Raw genomic sequence first — 19814 nt, forward strand, 5'->3', positions numbered from 1 at the left:
TGGAAATGCTGACAGAGCTGATTTTTGCTCAGCTGTCTCTGGTGATCCTTGTTCTTTCTTGCCTCAAGGGGAGAGTGCCCCTCATCATGACAGAAGGTGGTGGCCCTCCTCTCTTCACATGGCAGAACCAACAGAGCAGAGTCCAGCAGACAGCAGCCTCTGCAGAAACACAGCCACGTTTTTGCTCCCACCTCAGGCAGAGGAGGATCAGGAAGTTACAGGGATCCACTGAACTGCAAAGAGTTGAAAGGGTTCATGCCAGCTTCAAGGAGCTGAGGATCAAATGCTGGTCATGCTGTCAGGACCGGTTGCTCTCTAATGTAACAGAGGTGAAGTACAAGTGCTGGCTTCTTGCGACTGTACTCTGAGTAGCACACTTGAAATGTGAGGTGACTTACTGCCGGCTCCTGCTGACGGGCTAGTGTCACATCCTGGCGGGGCACGGCAGGATGCTTGCATTAATGTTTGTGCACCACTTTGAAGCTGTGAGCGGCTGCCTATGTAGCAAAGTATTTTATTAAACTACCTGGCTAGCCAGGGGACAGGAAAGTGGGAAAGATCAAACAGTGCCTTCCTCCTGCATTGGTGCCACACCAGCAGCAACCTGCAGCTCCACGCAGCACGTGTGGGAACAGCAGGGAAGGATCACCCACCCGCGCTACCCAGGCAAGTGCCAAGGGAGCCTCACAGGAGGATGGACTGGCCGCCCCTCGTGCCAGCAGGCACTGCCAGAACAGAGGTGAGTGGAGAGAGGGCCAGGTGGAGACCAACTGCCACAGGGGAGCCAGGGGATGCAGGATGAACTATCTGCCTGGGGACAGCTAGAGGCAGAGGGGCACAGATTCAAGTACATTGCGCCTGACAAGGAAAAACACGTTGCAATTCCCAAGCTGCAGTAGATGCCCAGGGGTCCTGCTGGCCATGCCCTCATGCCTCAGCATGAGTCATTACCTTGCCTGGCACTATGCTTTCTGTAAGACAGAGATGCGTGTAGAGTGAAGTTTGGCCTGTAATGCTCTTGCTCCTACTGAGTACTTGAATCTGCTTCTCTCTGCTCCAAGTCCTCATCACCTTCTGCACAGTGGTAGAAAGCCTCTCTGCTTTCTTTTGTTCTGTCTGCAAACAAGGCAACAAACTCCACGGGGAAACAGCATAAAGAACAAGAGAAAACGAGAAGAAGGATAGTTCTGTCTCCATTGCACTTTTCCTACAATTACAGATCAGAAAGTAAAATGTATGTTCTGTAGCACTGCTAGAAACACTCCAGTGGAAAAGTACAGGCACATGTGTACACACACACAGATACGTAGAAAGACCGCACACATCAGATGAGCACAAGGTAACAGCCATGTGCTCAGGGCAGGCCAAAAAGAAAGAAGAAATCAGACGTAGCCTGAAGGAAAAGGGAACCAATAAGCCAAGGTGCATGTAGGCGCTTTGAGAACGCATCCAACAGATAGCACCAACAGTGCAAGTGTTGCATGCTCACATACACAGTTCATTCTGTGCCAAGGCTCAGTCCCTTACCCCAAAGACAACTTTCAGCACCCAACTTTGACACAATACCATCTGCTAGCTGCCAGGCATCTGTAGATAGCAGTTTTCCATTTGCAGAATCTTCTCTGAGCTTTCTATATATCTTGATCTTGAAGACCTGGAAATGCCCCCCAGCCCACCCTGAACTAACACACTCCCCCCCTGCAGTCAACACAGCACCCCAAGCAGCCATGCAGGGATGCCATCAGTGGGATCGGTACAGTACCCAAGCCCTCTCTTGCTATCCCAAAGCCCCAACATGTCCCAGCTTATCACTGACAGGGACAGGCTCCATACAGAGCTCTCAAATGCAAAGCCACTGCAACTCATTTGAAGTGAGCGGCTGTGCACAAAGTGCCTGCAGCCCCACCATCACCTGGCATGAGAACACACATTTCAAGGAAATTTTCCACATACTGAGGATGTTTTCAGAACACTAGCTTTTCATCCCAACTGCTCATGACTCAGGCCAGTTGGCAGAGCCAGAAGGCTGCTTTGTGCCTTAGGTAATAACAATTTAACAAGGTAACAATCTCTTTAGCCACAAATTAAATGGAAATGGGAAATGTCCTGTGCAGATAAGCTGCTGCCTGGATTATGTCCCCTGCCCAAATATAAACTCCTCTGATCTTTCATCCCCATGCACACACACACACACACACACACACACACAGAACTAAGCTCTAGCTCCGCACTTCCCAAGCCTCACCTCATTTATCATTCTTCATCACTACCTGCCTGTCATTTCTGGTTGCTTGCTTGGCCAGTGTCAGGCAGCGCTGCAGATGCCTCACTGTCAGCAGCAAGGACACGCAAGCATCACCCCGCCACCTTCCCTGACACTCCCCTGACAATTGCAAACCTGTCACTTGCCAGTGACGTGTCTGTCACCTGCAAGATGGCTGTTCTAGCTTGCCTGTACCTGCGTGCAGACTGTCACTCACTGCCAGCCCCGCACATGCACAGTGCTCATCACCCTCACCTGCTCTGCCCCTCCACTTCTCCCATTGCCTCCCCTCCACCCCGGTGATGGCCGTGAGCCCTCCAGCCACAACCATCCCTTGCAGGTAACCCCATGCCTGCTGCTAAAAGGAAAGGAAGAGGATGCAAAGTTTAAGCAGATGCTTTACCGGACAGGGTGGTTCGCTGTATCAGGGTCAAGGGCAGTGACCACCCCCACGACGGAGCCAACTTGTGCATCCTCCTGGACCTCCATCAGATTGGAGGGGGGCCGGAACTCAGGGGGCTCGTCGACATCCAGCACAGACACCCGCACGATGGTTTGGTCCCGGAAGGTGCCCAGGTCCACAAAACGTGGGTCCACGAACTTGTTCAGGGCCTCCACCACGACGGTGTGCACTTTTTTTGATTCATAGTCAAGAGGCTGAGACAACAGGAGAGAATTAGCCACATCCCGATCAAGGAGCCCTTGTCACTGCCCCTTCTTTCACAGGCCTCTGCTCGGCAGACTTTGTGGCAGCGCTGGAGTCTGCTCTCCAGAAAGGGCCCGTGAGCTCTTGCACCCACACTCTGCCCTCCCACAAGCAGCACCCACACCAAGGGGAGCAGGAAGAAGAGGAAACCTCCAGCCTGCTTCCCAGGGACCCCACTGGGTGCCCAGACAAAACCCATCAAGAAGACAGCAGACTGCACGTTGGCAAGTGAATGGTTTTGGATCATTAATCACCCTGTGATTATTTCTACAGAGGCAGGGAGCTGAATGCAGTGGCCTTGGTGAATAATAATTTTTTTCTTGCCTGTAACAAGTATTTGCTGGATTGTTTTTGCTGCTAAAGCAGATAGACTCAAAGTGCTGTTGATCAGGTATGGGAATTAAACAGGCATATTCCTCTTCCCAACAGGTGCTATCAATAACAGCTGTAAGCACTGGTCTCCACTGCCCTGTGCACAGCTTCACCCAAACACTGCTCGCTTCACTGCAGCCCTGGGAGCTGTGCTGTGCCAGGCTCCTGTAGGCAGTACACTGCTGCTCCTTTTCAGCCTTTCCTCCTAGACACAGGTCTGTGCTTTGCCATCCAGGCAGAACAGGTCTCTCCCTGTATCTGCAAGCACAAAAACGCAACTGCTACTTCTACAGCAGCACTCAGAAGAGAATTTATTTCAACTCAAATGCATCAGCAGGAGTCCCCAGATAAAAAGGTCCCCCTAGAGATCCCTGCCCTCCCTCTATCCAGCTAGCTCTCCTTCTCTCTCACCTTCTGTACTGTGATAACAGCCTCTTGGGTATTGCTGTCTGTGGTGACTTTGAACATCTCCACTCCTTCTTCATCCTTCATCTGATACGTCATATCTGTGTTCTCCCCGACGTCAGAGTCCTCTGCCTTTACCCTCCCGATGGCGGTGCCCACAGGGGCAGTTTCAACGATGCTGAATTGATACATCTCTGGAGGAGAGAAAAGCACCAGGTCACAGCTCCTGCCTTTGTGCCCTCTCTACTCGGGTATGCCCATCTGCATGCCTGCTTGGGGCCACAAGGGCTGCCCAAACTCTACCAGTATCTATAGTCCAGAATGCCCTACCACACAAAAACACAAACCCCAGCCAAAAACAAGGCCTGCAGGAAGATAACTGGAGAGCACTAATGTTTTGAAGAGCCAGGTAAAGAAAAGGGTGGTTTCTCAGTTTCTTTCTGGTTGCACTGCCCTGCAATCAGTGTTCTCCAATTCTGTGCAAACTTTGCCATTTCTAATTTCTAGAAGCAGCAGCTAAGAGCTGAGCTTCCTCCAACTGCAGCATTCTTTCTAGTCTGTCAGCCATGTGCTCACACCCTCTGCGGCTGCTGTGCAATGCAGAAATTGCACAACCCACTCTTCGCAGCAGAATCACCAATTCACTCGGGGAGTCCCAGGGGAAGACAAGAACAAGCCACAGGCCATTGGCCATGACTTGGATAACAGGGCTGTCTGGTGACCACACTGCTGCCAGGGTGTCAGGCAGTGTCACGATGCCTCCTGCTCTGGCAGAAGGTGCCAAGCCCTGAGGCAGCAGCCAGGAGGGGTCAGGCCAGCAGCCAATACCCAAGTCCCTGCCCAAGCCCCTGGAAGAAAGCAGCAGGACAGATCAGGCTGCCAGAGTGGCCCAGCACCACCATCTCCTGCAGCGCTGCCCAAAGAGGGGGTCAAGGAGGGATTATTCCTGCTCTCCCTACCACACAGCCCCGCTCTTTCCTGGGGCCTTGGGCAGGCTCAGCCAAGGGAGCTGCCCCTCCATCACACTGTTAGGCAGGGCTGTGTTCAGAACCAGGCACACAGTTCTGCACGCTACAGTGCCTTGGTGCTGCTGCCCCGCACACAGCCCAAGCAGCAGGGCCGGCCCGCCTGCACCCATACGCCAGGCCGTGCCACGAGCCAAACTTCTGTCCCACCACCCACAAGGACTGGGATCAGGTGCTCAGTCCCTACTGCTGTCAGGACTTACTCTGAGGGAAGCGTGGTGGGTTGTCGTTGACATCAGTGACCACGATGGTGACTGTGGTGGATCCGGACAGGCCACCCAACTGTCCGGCCATGTCTGTTGCACGGATCACCACCTCGTACCGGTCCTGCGTCTCACGGTCCAGGTCAGCCACAGCTGTCCGGATCACACCTGGAAGTTGGCAGGACAGCATGAGTGCAGGCACATCACAGAGAAGGGGTTGCTGGAGGATTACCTAGTCCAAGCCCTGTGTCAAAGCAGGGCCAGCTAGATTTCCCAGCCTCTGTTTGTGTGGCAGATTATCGAATACTTCACTAATTTTCATTCCTCTTTTCTGGACTACTCCAGTACGCCCCCGTCTCTCTTGTATTTGGCAGCCCTGGAGGTGACACAGCATTCACATAATCTCACCAGTGCTAGGTAGAAAGAAAGCACACCTCCCCTGACTGCTGGTGATGCTCTTCATAAGGCAGCTCTAGGTGCTGCTGGCTGCCTTTTCCATAAGGACACATTTAGCATCTGCTGCTAAAGACAGCATCTGCTGGGCCCTGGAGCAAGCAAACTCCTTCGCAGCCTTCACAGAGATCACACAAGCAAAAATTGACCAAGGGGAGAAATGTGCTTTGGAGAGAGGACCAAGTACAGGGAATTGTCAGCCAGGCAGAAACAAACTGAACCCACCCTCCTGGCACCTGGCCTCCATGGGCCACCAACCCAATCCCCACAAGTCTCAATGGCCAATTCACAGTTTCCTATCACACAAGGTCCCTGCCTAGCTGCAGTTAATGGGGGCTGTCAGTAGCTCCAACAGGGTTAAACTTCCATTTGGAGGAAGTTTTTGCTTCCCCCCAGGGAGGCCAGGAGCAGGTGAAGGATTGGCAGGGGCCAGAGGTGCTGGGGCCAGATGCAAGGTTTGCAGAAGGCGGCTGTGTAGAAGCCCCAGCTGAGTCATGAAAGCCCTTTGGCACAAATCCGCGGCAGCCCACTTATCCTTATCTGCTCAGACAGGAGCCACAGGAGGACGCGCACAGCTTGGAGCCACAGGAGGAGCAGCTGCTGCAGAGCAAAGCAGCACGGATGGGACAAGGGCGATGAGGGCAGAGCTGGTCCCGTGTCCTCTGCCTGCCTGGCCGGCCTCCATCCCAGTCACTCTCCCCATACTGGTGGCTCTACGCACCGGTCCTGTGGCTGCCAGGACGGGCTGAGGGCAGCAGATGGCTCCTGCCACAGCCCGAGGGGCCGCGTGCTGGTGGCATGCACGCACCCAGGGCACTCACAGTCATCGACTCAATACAGAACAGCAGCACCTGGCTCCACTTCATGTGTGCCCAGTTGCCCATGCATGCCTGGACGACACCTGAACGAAGAATAGGATAGCTGGAGAATCAGGGTCAGGGTATTTCCAAGAGTATGGCTGCACAAAACCCCTCATTTTGAAGTGTCCCTCTAAGTTAAAGAGGCTGAAGATGCTACTGTTACATGCTCTATGTACCAGAGGCCGAGGTCATACTAGAGACCTTAAAGCAAAAAAAAAAAAAAATATATATATATATATGGTATGTTAGTGCTTTTTATGAAATGAGATCTAAAAAAGTCTTTATAGGTCATCATTCATCTGGGCTTGGAGAAGTGACCGGATCAAAATATACAGGAATGTAAAACAGGAAGGAAGGAGTAGTGAAACCCAGAGAATACTGAGAATGGCAGAAGACAACTTCTTTTGTCAGACACGATATTTCATTTACATGGAAACAAAGCACAGAAGAAACATTTTGAGAATGAAAGAAAAAAGTGACTGCCCTTGGGTGGCACCAGGGGCACACATGGGACATGCTGCTAATAACCTTGCATTCATGTACACATTCTAGTCCAACTACCCCAGCAACAACCCATAACAGCCAGAGATCAGCCTAAAATCCCCTCCAGCTCAGTTTCGTAACATTCCTCCAGATTTAGACACTGCTTTAGGTTTTTGTAATTGCTCTCTTCCAGGCTTTCCCATTTAACTATTAGCTTTACCTCCTCTTATTATGAGCCTTGCAAAATCTTCCTTTGCTTTGTTTCACCAACAACCCTGCCTGGCATCAGGGATGATGTGGGATGGGGATGCCCAGCTGTGTCCTATGTAGCCTCCAGTGATGGGGTGCATCCTGGTGGGATTGAGGAACTCCGCCCGTGCCATAAGGACAGCAGAGGTTCACCCAAATCCTCACGGGACTTGCAAGACATTTGCCTCATGCTACAAAGCGAGCGATGGCAGTGCATGGCAGCTGCCCAAGCCACTTGCCTCACCAAAGACTCTCTGGGCAGCCTTCAGCACAACCTGTGCAGGGTGGAGGGGCGTGTTGGGTGCCATCACACAGCTCCCACACAGCAAGCTGCAAGGAGGCAAGACGAGGCCTCAGGGACATACCCTGAGACTTCCATGCATCAGCCCACTGCAGCCAGCAGGCTTTCACAGCTTCCCTGTTCACGTGTCCAGCATGATCTCAACCTCCTGACAAAGGCTGCAGATGGATGGGTCACACCAAGGAGCCACTGGTGCTGTGGCCCAAAGGTAGTCAAACAAACAGTACTGAGCTGGAAGAAAGAAAATATCTTTTTCCTCCTCTGCATGACATTACAGGTGCAGCAGTAGCTGGCAACACTGTTCTGTAGACATTTATCTCTCCTTGCTTTCTGAAACTAGCAATTATTCCAACAATTACCATTGTTAGGATTTATTATAAAGACATCACCACTGCTTTGGATCCTTGCAGCTCCCTGGCTCTTATGGACAGGCAAAATTTCACCCAGCGTCCTCCAGTCCCTCTGTCACATCAGTTCTGTAACTGCCTGGACTGTCACTGCCTTGAGCCCCATGAATCAATGGGAGGCTCTGCCTCACCCACCACCTCTTGGGTACTTCCAGCAACTGCTGGTTCACACCCTGGGGTAATCCTCAGCCCTTCTATTGCTCTTTCAACGAGGTCCACGCTCCTCATCAGCACACCCATCAGAGGCGGCTCAGGGCACTGTCCAGCTCCTGCTAGGGAACATCCCAGCCCCTCTGCAGGGTATAGCGGGTGTTTGCCTTGTGATGTGCCAATGGTCTATACTGGTTGCCCATTTCCTCCTGGGTCTGCTGAGATGCAGCCATTTGGCCAGGAGTCCCACCCTGCCTCACCCAAAGGGGTGAACGCACCTCCAGGCAGGCATCCTGGCAGAACTGCAACCTGCAGTCTGCAAGCAGCAGGGCTGGCCCTACAGAGGTGCCCATTGCCCAGGGGCTGCATGGGACTGGCCTCAGCTGGTCGTGTTTATAGGCTTCTCCTGTCGCTCTGCTAGGAATATAAAGCCGTTATTTCTGGGCAAGCACCATCTCATTGAAATTTAAGCAATTCTGTTAATTAACAGGGTCTGAAGCATTTTATAATGAAAATGATTCATGTCAGCACAATAGTGATGAATTGGGATGAGAGGGAAAAAGCTCATGTATTCACCAAGGCTGTAATGACTTAAGTGAGCTGCTCATAATGATATAGCTCATAATACCCCATGCAAGATAGGAGTAGTGCTCAGGCACTTCCCAGTACACTGCCAAGGTCGCCTGTCCCAGCAGGGAGCAAGTCTGGGCCATTTGGCATGTGCAGAGCACAGCAAATGGTCCCAACCGGCACTGGTCCTTCTAGTGGCACAAGGCAGACAAAATCCTTGTTTTTGCCAGAGGTGCACTGTCAGCAGAAAGCACCTCCTGCCAAGACATGCACTGCTCATCCAGCCCATCCTGGAAAAGTGGGGGAATGATGTAGCTGAATTCCCCTTGCTTCAGGCCTCCGTGAACCCCAGCAGGATTGTCACTGAGAAAGCTGTTCCCCCTAACGTCACACGGGCCACACCAGGCTACTACTAGCCTATCAGGCTGTTTTTATCTTGTGTGCTGTGGTGCCACTTACTGCATGCTAATGGCCTTGGCAAATCAGGGTCTCCAAACCTACTCCACACCAACTCCTTGCATATGGCACCATGAATGCTGGCACAAATACCTACGAGCATCAAACTCACATGGTCTCATCTCCTACAGCCAGATAAGCCATGACCCCCTAGGGACACTACAAAAGAAACAGTAAGAGATGGTGGCAGACCCCCTTTTTCAAAACAGAGACAGAAGAGACAAGGACCAAGAAACTGGAGATTCACCCTCTTTCCAGACAGAAGAACTGCCAAACATCTTCCTTCCCGGACACTGTCAACAAAGCAAGGACAACCTCCATCTCAGACTCATCTCCCTAGTTCTTGTCAGCATCGATTATAGTTGAATAATACAGACATGTAGTGGCACACCCTCGGGTACAAGGCACATGTGGCTTTCTAGCATGATCCAAATTAATCAGTGTAATTAGCCAGCAAGGGGACACTTACAACAGCACACAAAATACCACCAAATCTGCTCAATAGCCGGCACTATTTGGGTGATAAAACCAAAGCAGGACAAAGCACTCAGCAGGTAACTGCCTTACAGGAATCTAATAATCATGGGCTTTACTCTGGTGTGAAATACTTCTAGCTCAGATGTCCACATCCTCAGAGGCCCTCTGAGCAAGGCACCTTCCATCTGAGGGCAGTCTGGACCAGCATGTCTCCTGCCACAGAGTGAAAAGACACATCCCTTGTGAAGTAACACCCTTGGAAGGAGACTCAGGAGGTCTGTGCTTCAACCATGGCTCAGAGCAGGCCACCATCAAAACTGGATCAGATTACTTCACCATTCCGCCACTGCAGGAATGAGAATCATTCCCCAAAGCTTTGCAGACACCAGCACATACCATGCCTCAGTTCCCCCTATTCCAGTGGGGCCGTTTAGTTTCTTGTCTCCCTCCTAAAAGACTCCGAGAGATTACAGGAATTCCGGGCTTACTGAGGGAATTCAGGACTTCACATAATGTTCTCCTCTGGGCATCCAGGCAGTTTTGGTCCTGCCTTCGAAACCCCAGTCAAATCTGAAATATCAGACACATACCAAAGCTAGTAATGTCCAGGAACGGAAGACAACCTAAGCAACCCACACACAATTTGTATTGCATACCTAAGTGTGCAAACCACACTCACACATGCAACACCTACATTATGAAGGACAGCATGAGAAGAGCTGGTTGCACAGATAAGGAAGGAAAAGAAAACCTGAGTTTGAAGGAATCAGAGGCTTATGGGGTGCAAGGGAGCACATACATGTATGGACCTGCAAAAAAAGGTGGAGGAGGTCAAAATCAAAAGGGAAAAACAAATTGCTCTTCCTTATCACATATTATAAGAAATGTAACACTCCATTATTATTTTTTTTAATGGTCATTAATAACAATGGTGACTCCGAGAGTTATGCTGAAGCTATGGATAATTAAATCTTATGATTAGGGCAGAAGCCTGGCCACCCAGAGTGGTTAGGCCAGGATTCCCAAGTGAAGCACTAAAAACATATTCAAGTTCAGAGCAGGAACAGGATGGGGTTTGCTCAGGTGGAAGTTCTATCTCCTAGCTGGTGCCAAAGGCAGACAGGATGAGACATTTGGTTTAGCACAGTCAGTCCTGTCCCTGCTTCCTCCAGCAGTGCAGCCATGCATGCTAGCACTGACAGAAGGGCAGACAGCTTGTACTGCCATGAAGCCACAGGCAGTGCAGGACAGACGGCAACCACATCCCCAGCAGCCAGCAGACAGAGCTGCACAGAGCATTCCTGGAACCCAGGCAAGGCCTCCGTGAGAGGCTTTTCACAGCTTAGACAACATGAAAGAGTCAGTCCCGGTACATACTCAGTGGTCAGGTATTCTGGAAACAGATTTGCTCAAAAGAGGCCGAGGATGCTTCTGCAGACTGTCAGCAGTTTTGCTCTTATGAGGCGCAAGCAAGTAGAATGGTAAATCAACCCACCCAGTGTATGAAACAGCCAGCATACGATACAGCCAGTTTGAGAATTAAGATACAAAAAGTCAAGGAATCAAGAAGCTTGGATTCCTGGAGTGACATTAATTCTCACCACAGTCCCACAGGGCACATTTTAGTTTATGCCTTAATACAGCAGCATTAATGTTGTTGCAGGAAGCTGAGCCTCTGCACGTCCTGGCTTGTGCATTTTGCTCCCAGTGGTCCCTCTTCATTCTAGCAGCCTGATTCTCAGCTTCCACTCGCATAAAACTGTCTCAGACTAGCAGGATCCCACATGCACATGAGTTTTCAGTGTCTAGTCCATTGTTCTATACACACCATTAAAAAGAAAAAGAAGTTCTGTGAGAGAAGAAAGCCCAGGTGCAGCAGCTCCCGGGCTAGCAGCAGGTGCAGCCCTAGCTCATGCACTCTCCTGGCCTCAGACAATAACACTTGCCATCACAGACCCCTGCCTGCTGTCCAGCATGCTTAGGCACTCCTCAGGTTTGAGCAATCCTCCAGCTGCAAACAGGCTCTGGCTATCAGGCCCATACACACCAGATGGATTTCAGGAGATGCTGGGTTTCACACATGCAGAGGCTGAGGCACGTGTACCTTCCTTACACTTCCCTTACGGCAGAGTCTCTCAACAAATTTCACTCTGACTCCTATAAAAATAGCCTTAGAAAATCCCTATTACTAGAGACAGGTCAACACAACAGAGATGTAGCATTTCAGGCAAGGGGCTGATCTCAGCCACAACAGGGTGGGGGGACTTTGCTGTCCAGCTTTCCAACTAGAGCTGCAGCTACTCAGCCTGCTTGTCCTCTGACAATTTTTGATTAAACTGTGGGTACTTTACTGCATGCTTTGTGCCTTAAATACCTCTTATTAGCATTTGAGTGTATTCCCTCCTCAGCAAGCTTGCAAGGCTCCCATTAAGGGTAATGAGAGTCACACTCCTGGGAGGCAAGGAGAATATATACCCCAACATCTCTTGGTTATGGTCTACTCTAACCAGTATGTCAGAGCATCATCTGCTAGGGATTTATTAAAGATGCATTTTACAACAGGCTCTATTATAAGTTATTAAGGAATGGATCAGCTTCCACTGTTCTTTCATTAAATATTAATAGAACATTTATAAACCGATCCTTAAATTAAAGTGTTACCTTTAATCAAAGCCCTGGCGATAACAACGCTGCCTTTGATAAGGCCCCTCCGGTAGTACTTAAACCTTTCATGCAGATTTTACATGCCTACAGGTATACTCTGCTCTGGGCACTGAGCACAGAGAAGCTGTGCCCAGTGCAGGCACAGGCAGGGCACACTGGGCTGACACAGCGCTGCCTGCTGTGGGTGCTGTATGGAGCTGGGCAGCAGCCGGCTGCGCTGGCGATTCTCCCTCTCCAACACGTGCAAACCCCGGTGCATGGGTACCCCAGCACCAACAGCCTTCAGAGAGGTTCAGCCTGGTGGCATATGACTATGCGTGGTGCAATGCAGGACACCTGGCCAAGGTCTCCTGCTGCTCTCAGCTGGGTGTTGCTGGATGCTGCTCACCTGTTTTACTGTCCACAGTAAAGTGTTGCTCGCCCTCCAGCACACTGTAGACTACCCGGGCACTGCTCCCATATGTGGGGTCATCAGCATCAGATGCCATCACCTGCATCACAGAGGTGCCTGCAGCAGGGACAAGAACAAAAACAAAGTCAGGGAGGAGATGAGAAGAGCAGCACAAACCTTGGGGCCAGGGAGCTGGCAGGATAGAAGAGTGGGGGCCAACACTGACCACTCACACATTCTGATGAAAGCAAGCAGAACAGCTGTGTGCAAAGGCAGCACCACCTCCCTCCCAAAGGACTGACATCCAGAAATCTGGACCCTTCTAGAAAGGACCCTTTTGTCCTGCAGAGAAGCAGGAGGGACTGGACCATGGACCACCTCAGGGCTGCTGTCTGGGCAGGATGTGCTCTCCAGATCACTGATCTGAACACCTGGCATACCCAGAAGACATCTCTGCTGGGCCCTCTGGGAAAGAGCTGGGTATGAGAAGTTACCACCACAGCTTCCCCTTTTCTGTCAGTACTGAGCAACACGGTCACCTCCAGCCCACAGAGGAACTTTCTGGCCAGGCCCTGGTCCCCACTGCAGTGCCACATCTCTGCACCAGACAGACCCATGAGGGTCTGCTGAACCAGAACCAGACACTGCACCACATCCTCATGCTCTACATGTAGAAGGGCAGAAGGACCATAAATTGAATAAAAGCCCTTCAAATGTCTGCAATTAAGTTACTGATTTTTCAACCCTGCCTCATTAAACTGGGTACTTCCCTCCAACTGCCCCTGTGATGGCTTTATTTTGACATCATGTTCAATTTGACAAAAGTAGGAACCAGGACCTGAGAATTGGGTCAGAAGCAAAGGAGCTAATGTCTTCAGAGGCAACAAAAGGGAGGAACAAGGAGAAGCTTAATCTTATCTACAGACACCCCTGAGAAAGGAGATGATGTGACCGAAGACCTGAGGGACAGGCTACTCATGTTCCACCTCCAGTACCAGCAGACTGAGCACATCCCTGCCCAGGAATACAAGCACTGGCACCAGTCACCTCTCTGGTGGGTTGAGAGGCAGGATGGGGAGAAGAGCCCTGAGCTGCTCAAAGGAAAGAGCTGCCACAAGCAGCAGGGATGCACATGATCCCCCCAGTACAGTTCACTTCTGATATCCTGGAAAGGGCTTTACTGAAGAAAATAATCAGTTATCATTGCTGCTTTTCATCCTCTCTGGCCATCTTCTCAGAGCTGAAACTCTGCTGATAACACGAGAACCCCCTTAATCAGTCTTCAGCAACAAGCTGCTTTGAGTTGACTTATTTATGCTTTGATGCCTTCAATGAATCTGTGGTGTGTCCATGCCCACCCAGAGGTGGGTTTCATTTCTGTGGTTTAAGCCAGGCCATGAAGATGACAGGCAGGTGGGCTGCTCTCTATTCTCCAGCACCAGCACAGAAGGCTCCTGGCTCAGGGGAGCATCTCTCACTGCTAGGTGCTCCCAAGCACTGCAGCCACAGGGCAGCAGGTTCAGCTTGCCCAGCCTGCAGCACAAGCACTATGTCCGGGACCTGTGCTTTCCACTCCAGCATGAGGGGAAGCCAAGCAGCATGAGAAGCATTGCAGGAAGGCACCCTCAGCTCAGAGGCAGCAGGATCATGGCACGGTGCCCTTGAGCTGAAGCCAGCAGCCCTGAAGGTGATGAAGGTTGTGCTCTTCCCTACCTGCTTACACAGCATCTCATTAACAGACAAGTGATACTGGACAGATAGGTAACATCAACCCCACTTGGCAGACTAGAAGTCAAGGCACAAAGGTGCAATGCAGCCTGCTCAAGGTCACTCACAGGATATCGGGAATCTAAGAGCGTGACTTTCCAGCACCCTCTCTTACCACCACTACCACCCCCTTTTTTCCACTCCTTTCCTTCCCCTTCTCTTCTGAGCTGAAGATCAAAGGTCTGAAGCTCCAGTTTAACCACTAAGGCCTGACCGCTCCCTCCTGAGGGAGCGACCCAAAGAGGACACTGGTTCCCATCCCTGCTCTCCAAGCATAGCACTGCCCACAGCAGGTACAGGGTGTACAACGTATTTAGTTTTATGGCATGTGCCTTAGCCATAAAAGAGGCAACAGAAAAAAATCGAAACATCCATCAAGTACTGCATAACCCACATCCCATAAGCATGAATCCTGAACTCATATCCAGAGAACTAATTAAACATGTAAGATGAGATAAAGACCTCAGTTCCTCTCCTGACCCTCTCATCCCATGGAACCAGAGGAAACCAACAATTTTACATAAAAATTAATGATCTGTATAGCATCTGTCTCCTGCTCTCCTGTTGCAACGATGCAGTCTGGCACAGCAGACCAAGCTGCATTCCCCCAGCAAGGGGCCAAGACCCTCACTTCCGAGAGCTGCCTACAGTGGCGTAGGGACAGACCTCCCCAGGGCACAGCACATGGTCGCTCCAGCCTCCGGTCCCACAGACCTGTCGGGGCCGGTCCCCTTCCCACACCCACCTGGAAACCCACCCAGGACCACAGCCAGCCCAGGCCAGGAAGGGCAGTGCTCAGGACTGTACCACTTCCCAGGTACGGACACACAGCCAGGGTCCAGGCCCAGGTGACAGCTCACCCGTGCTCCTCTCCATGCCACGATCACCTTTCCTGTGCAGATCTTGCCATACAGAATAGAAAGGTCCCTGAGAAGAACACTTTGTCATGCGCATGTCATCCCACATACCCAGGGACTGATGCCAGAGGGCAGCACTCCCATCTGAGGGCCCTGGATGCTCTAAAAGGGGCAACTCCAATTCTATAAACTGTACAATTTACAGCTTTCACCTTGTCCCAGAACATGCAGTGGCTGGTGCAACCCAGAAGCAAGCCAGGAGAACATCATGGAAGAAAATAAACCAGAGTTTAAAAACTACTGGAGCAGAAATGAGCATCTGGCAGTCTCAGGAATGCCCTGATTGGTAGAAAGCCAAGCCTGGCCCGGGGGGATTTGCTGCAGAGCCCTCATCCCTCAGGACAAACCCTGGCTGTGGCACAGTTACTCAAACATACAACAAAGGAAACAGCCTTTGAGGTGTCTCTGGCCTGAGAAACCTGTGGGACAAGGCACCCAGCCATAAGCATGGTGTCATGGGGAGTAAACCAGCACATCAAATACTTGGGGCACAGTTTCCCTGAGGGGCTCAGCCCATGCTGACTGGAGGAGAGGGTATAGCAGGTGCTCAGCGGTGCAGATCAGAGGGCTCAGAGCTTGCACCATGACTGAAGCGAGGTGCTGAAGGGAAAGGGGTGTTCTCACCAAGGACCAGCAGGCAGGGCACTGCCCCACTACCCCCCAGCTCGTACCCACTTGTGGCCCCAGCCACTGCCAGATGCACACAAGTGTTTTGAGCACATTCTGTTAAGAAAAACCCATCAGACTGCCTGCAAGTGTTCTGGCTGCATGTTAAACAAAGTATTTTCTTCTGCTTCCAGTGTGGAGATTAAGCAATTTCTCTTCACAATAATCAGTTTTGCATTCAGCCAGCTTTGTGCTGGAGCCAGGGCTTGACCCCAAGTTTCTGTCTGCACAGCCAAATCATCTCTAATCTTGGTGCTACCCAGAGAAATAAGGAGAGCAAAATGCACCAAGGGAGGAATTCTGTTCCAATGAAAGGATGCACATTTCCTAGCATGTCATCTCCTACAGACTCTGCATGCTCCCCAGACAGCCCAAAAGTGAGCTCTGGGCTACAACACCCACCCTGTACAAGCAGCAGGGATGTCTTGCAGGAGGCAGTGTGTTCTGGATTTGGGCTCATGCCTGTGCACACCAGACAGCTGTTAAGCACGCTCCAGTGAGCTCAGGGAGTCCAGAACTCAGCTAATTTTAGCATATTCTATTACAAGGTGGAGCTCCTGCAATTCCCAGGCAGTTGGCTGGGTCCATTCTACATCCTCTGTAGCTGCAGGTCTTCTCCTTCAAGACCAGATTCTGCTCAACTCAGGCCTTTAGAGTGATCAGCATTAGGGTGTCCAAGGAGAGGCTGAGCCTCAGGTATCAGACACAGCAGCCTGCAAGCTCTCAGCCCATGGTTTCTTCTTGCAGTGACAGGACAGCAATGGGACTGCAACAGGATTTGCAGCTCAGGTCCCATCCCAAAACTGGACTGTAGTTGGCCAATTCCAATGTACACGTGGCAGCAGCCCAGACCAACCAAGTGGTGAACACAGGGGGAGTTAGCAGAAATGCTCGCAGGCAGCACTATGAGCCCCTGCCTTCCTCTGCCCAGGTGAACCCAGTGCATCGCCTCCAGCCACTGCTGTCAGCCCGGAGGCAGGACAGGGCTCTGCTCCCTTGGGGACTGCATGGGGAGAGCCCACAGCCTGACAGGCAGAGCCCTCTCCCCTCCCTGAACAGCCTCCTACAGCACCAGCTCAGACTGCATCCTCTGCACCCTGACAGCAGCATCCGACAGCCACCTCAGCTGGCACTGTGCTGGTCAGTGTCTGTGACAGCCTCTGAGGCAAGGGGCAGAGTCCTGCCACCTGCAGAACAGATGCATACTCTCTTCTGACACCCAGTAACCCCAGAGCAGTGAAGTTTCTGGAGATAAGTCATTTAAAGCTGCTCTTGCAGCTGGTCCTGCCATGTCAAGGGAGCCTAAGTAAGACTGCTGGGTCTGTTTCCATTTTGCATGTGCTTCCTCCAAGTGCAGGAGCTCCAAGCCAGCCTCAGGTCTGTGCTGTGTGTGCAGAAACACCACCTCCTTTTCCAGGAGCATAGCATAGGCTCAGCCTGGCTCCATGGGCTGGGGTTAGCTCCAAATACCACCTCTGCCCTTACACATCCTAAACTCTTGTCTTACCATCCTACCCAACTTACATCTGCCATTTTTTGATCCATGACAGCAATGCTTTCCCATAAGCATCCACTTTTGGCCACTGTCAAGATAAGATCCTGGAATAAAGAGGCCTTCATTCCACCTTGAGTCTTATAGTCTCAAGCAGAAGTTCACAGCGAATCGATGAGTTTATGGAGGAGACCAAATTATGCTGCCCTAGTCCCAGTGCAGAGCACAGGACAGATGTCTTGCAAAGCACTCCCAGCTACAGTTCGAGAGTTTGTGCAATTCTCTCATTATTTATTATTCCCTCTTAGGCAGTGGGAAATCAAATGACTTTCCCTCCCAATTAGTACTCCTTCATTATGCAAATGATGTCCTTTGATCTGTTCCTGCTGTCACAGAGCGGATCTGACCGTATTTGTTTTACTCCTCTTTATGCTCCAGGAAGGTACCCACCTCTGAGAGCTGGGACTGTGCTTCCGCCAAGGAGTGGGAAGCTGCGGTTGATTGCTGCCTCCAGTGAGAGCAAAAACTGCCCACTTGGGCACCCCCTGGTGCCCCCTTGGGCACAAGCTCCAGTGAGGTCTGGAAGACAGGAGCATGACACAAAGAAGGGGGTCACACCCTTCACTTTTCAGGCTGGGCAGAGCAGCAGAGATGAGGAATGAACAGCAGCTCCCTACAAACCTCTGAGCTGAAGCATAGGCCTGCTTCCTGGGTTGGTGCCATCCCGGCAGAAAGCATAGCTGAACCAGGGGCACTGGTGATCTGGGGAAACGGAGCAGAGGCCAGACATGCTTGCCAGCAGGTCCCCAAGCTTTGACCTTGATATAAGTCAACCCAAGCTGTCCTCAAGCTACCCAGACTTCCTGGCGCTGCTCTACCACTGCAGGAGACTGCATTCATCCACATCCAGAAAGGCAGTAAAGGCATGCTCCCCATTCACTCTCCTTAAAATACCCTTCGGGTGTAGTGGAGATTATCTGTCCAGCTCAGGGATAGCAAATGTTACTACCAATACCAACTATAAAAAAAGCCACGATCACAACTGCAGCAAGCCTTGATACCACAAAAGGAGTACTCCCACTGCGGCAAGGAGGCAACTTTACCTCCCCAGCCCTAGGCATCATCCCATGTTTTGCATCTGCACACCTTCCTGAAATTCAAACACCCAGGTCCATGACCAGCCCCATCTCCCACTGTGTCCTGTACCTCATACTCTGCATCAGGGCCACTGCAGGGCAGCACAGCAGCCTCTGAACATTCACAGAACACGCCTGTCCCATCCCTTGTGCCACCTGTTCCTTTGCAAAGCACTGATAAGCTGCAGGAAAAACAGGAGGAAGCTGGGGACTTGTAGCAGCAGCTGCAGCTCTGCATTCGCACCACAGACTGTGCAGCAGCACCATTTAAAGATGCTGTGTGAAGCTCTCCTGCCCTTTTAGCTGGGCCATCTCCAGGGCTAGGCTGCTGCAGAGCAGCCCTTACACTCCCCAGTTTGGCCAAGCTACAAAAAGCTCCAGGGTTGTCACAGGCAGAGAGACAGCAGCCTGGTAAGCAGGTTCTTGGCTCCAGCTCCCCTCTCTGAGCATGAAGCTTGGAAGCACATCCCACGCCGTTCATAGCACTTCTTTTTACTTTTAACTTCTGAGTATTTTAATTTGCAGGAATTGCCTCCTTTCATGTTGTGAAACCGTGTTTCTTTCTCGCTCTGATCTCCAATTTCGCATAGAAACTGTCTCCTTTGATATGTCTTGTTCACATCAGTCTGTGATCAGGCAGCTCCATAATTGTTAGTGATTTTAAAAGAATTGGGATCCTTGTCTAATACTCAGAGTCGAGAATTCCTTCCTTTTTAAAAGTTGTTCAAGCAAAATAGATTAATTTAATTTCTTTCTTCCCTTTGGGAACAGGATGCTTCCTGCTTTGCTGCCCACATGCTGTCTTTCATTTCTCCAGGAGCACATGGCTGTAGTTCAAGGGGTCACCATCTGACTCAGGAGAGGATTTGTGAAGGTAAATGAAAGAGGATGGAGAGCTTGGGATGCCTCATGAGAATATGCTCTCCCATCCACCAACAGCAACCCAGGCAACAGCGGCTCCTGGTGCGGGCAATTCCTGCACTTCTGTAGCTGCTGGAGGCCATGCACCAGCCTCACGATATACTGCACATTAACTGTGGAGGGCCAGAGCTCTGTCCTGAGGCAGTGCTGACCCAAGCAGCATGCCCTGAGCTCAGCTTCCAGGACACCCCCTTGGCCAGGTCTTTCTGCATGCACACAGTAGCACCCAGCAACTCACACAACCTGCCCAGTCCCTTGTGCAGCTCAGCTCTGCTCCCCAGGGGCTCTCCTCTCTGCTGCGTGCTGCCTTCCCACCACCATCACTCTCCTGTCTATCCCTTGCTCGCAATGCTGGGCAACCTGCCTTATCTTTGATGCCAGTCAGTCTTTTGCAGGCTGCCTTTTACCTTGACACAGCCTTCAGAGAACAGTGATTTATAGTTCCCTGCTGAAGCACATGCCTGCACACACCGTCTGCTA

General features: G+C 51.3%; 1 protein-coding gene across 4 annotated transcripts in view; it reads right to left on the reverse strand.

The window, feature by feature from the left end:
• The window catches only part of CDH22 (cadherin 22), a 75386-nt gene that overhangs the window by 23840 nt on the left and 31732 nt on the right, over positions 1-19814 (reverse strand). For 2 of the 4 annotated variants that reach the window (XM_068700504.1, XM_068700507.1), the window contains exons 4-7: positions 12433-12552; positions 4975-5142; positions 3753-3940; positions 2667-2920 (exon numbers count right to left, since the gene is read on the reverse strand). In XM_068700504.1, coding sequence (XP_068556605.1) covers positions 2667-2920; positions 3753-3940; positions 4975-5142; positions 12433-12552 — 730 coding nt within the window. Of the gene's footprint in view, positions 1-2666; positions 2921-3752; positions 3941-4974; positions 5143-12432; positions 12553-12668; positions 12816-19814 lie in introns of those variants that run through there. The other 2 variants (XM_068700506.1, XM_068700505.1) reach the window with 2 other exon arrangements.

The sequence above is a fragment of the Anas acuta genome, chromosome 16 (assembly GCF_963932015.1).
Source record: "Anas acuta chromosome 16, bAnaAcu1.1, whole genome shotgun sequence".
In the NCBI taxonomy this organism is placed as follows: domain Eukaryota; kingdom Metazoa; phylum Chordata; class Aves; order Anseriformes; family Anatidae; genus Anas; species Anas acuta.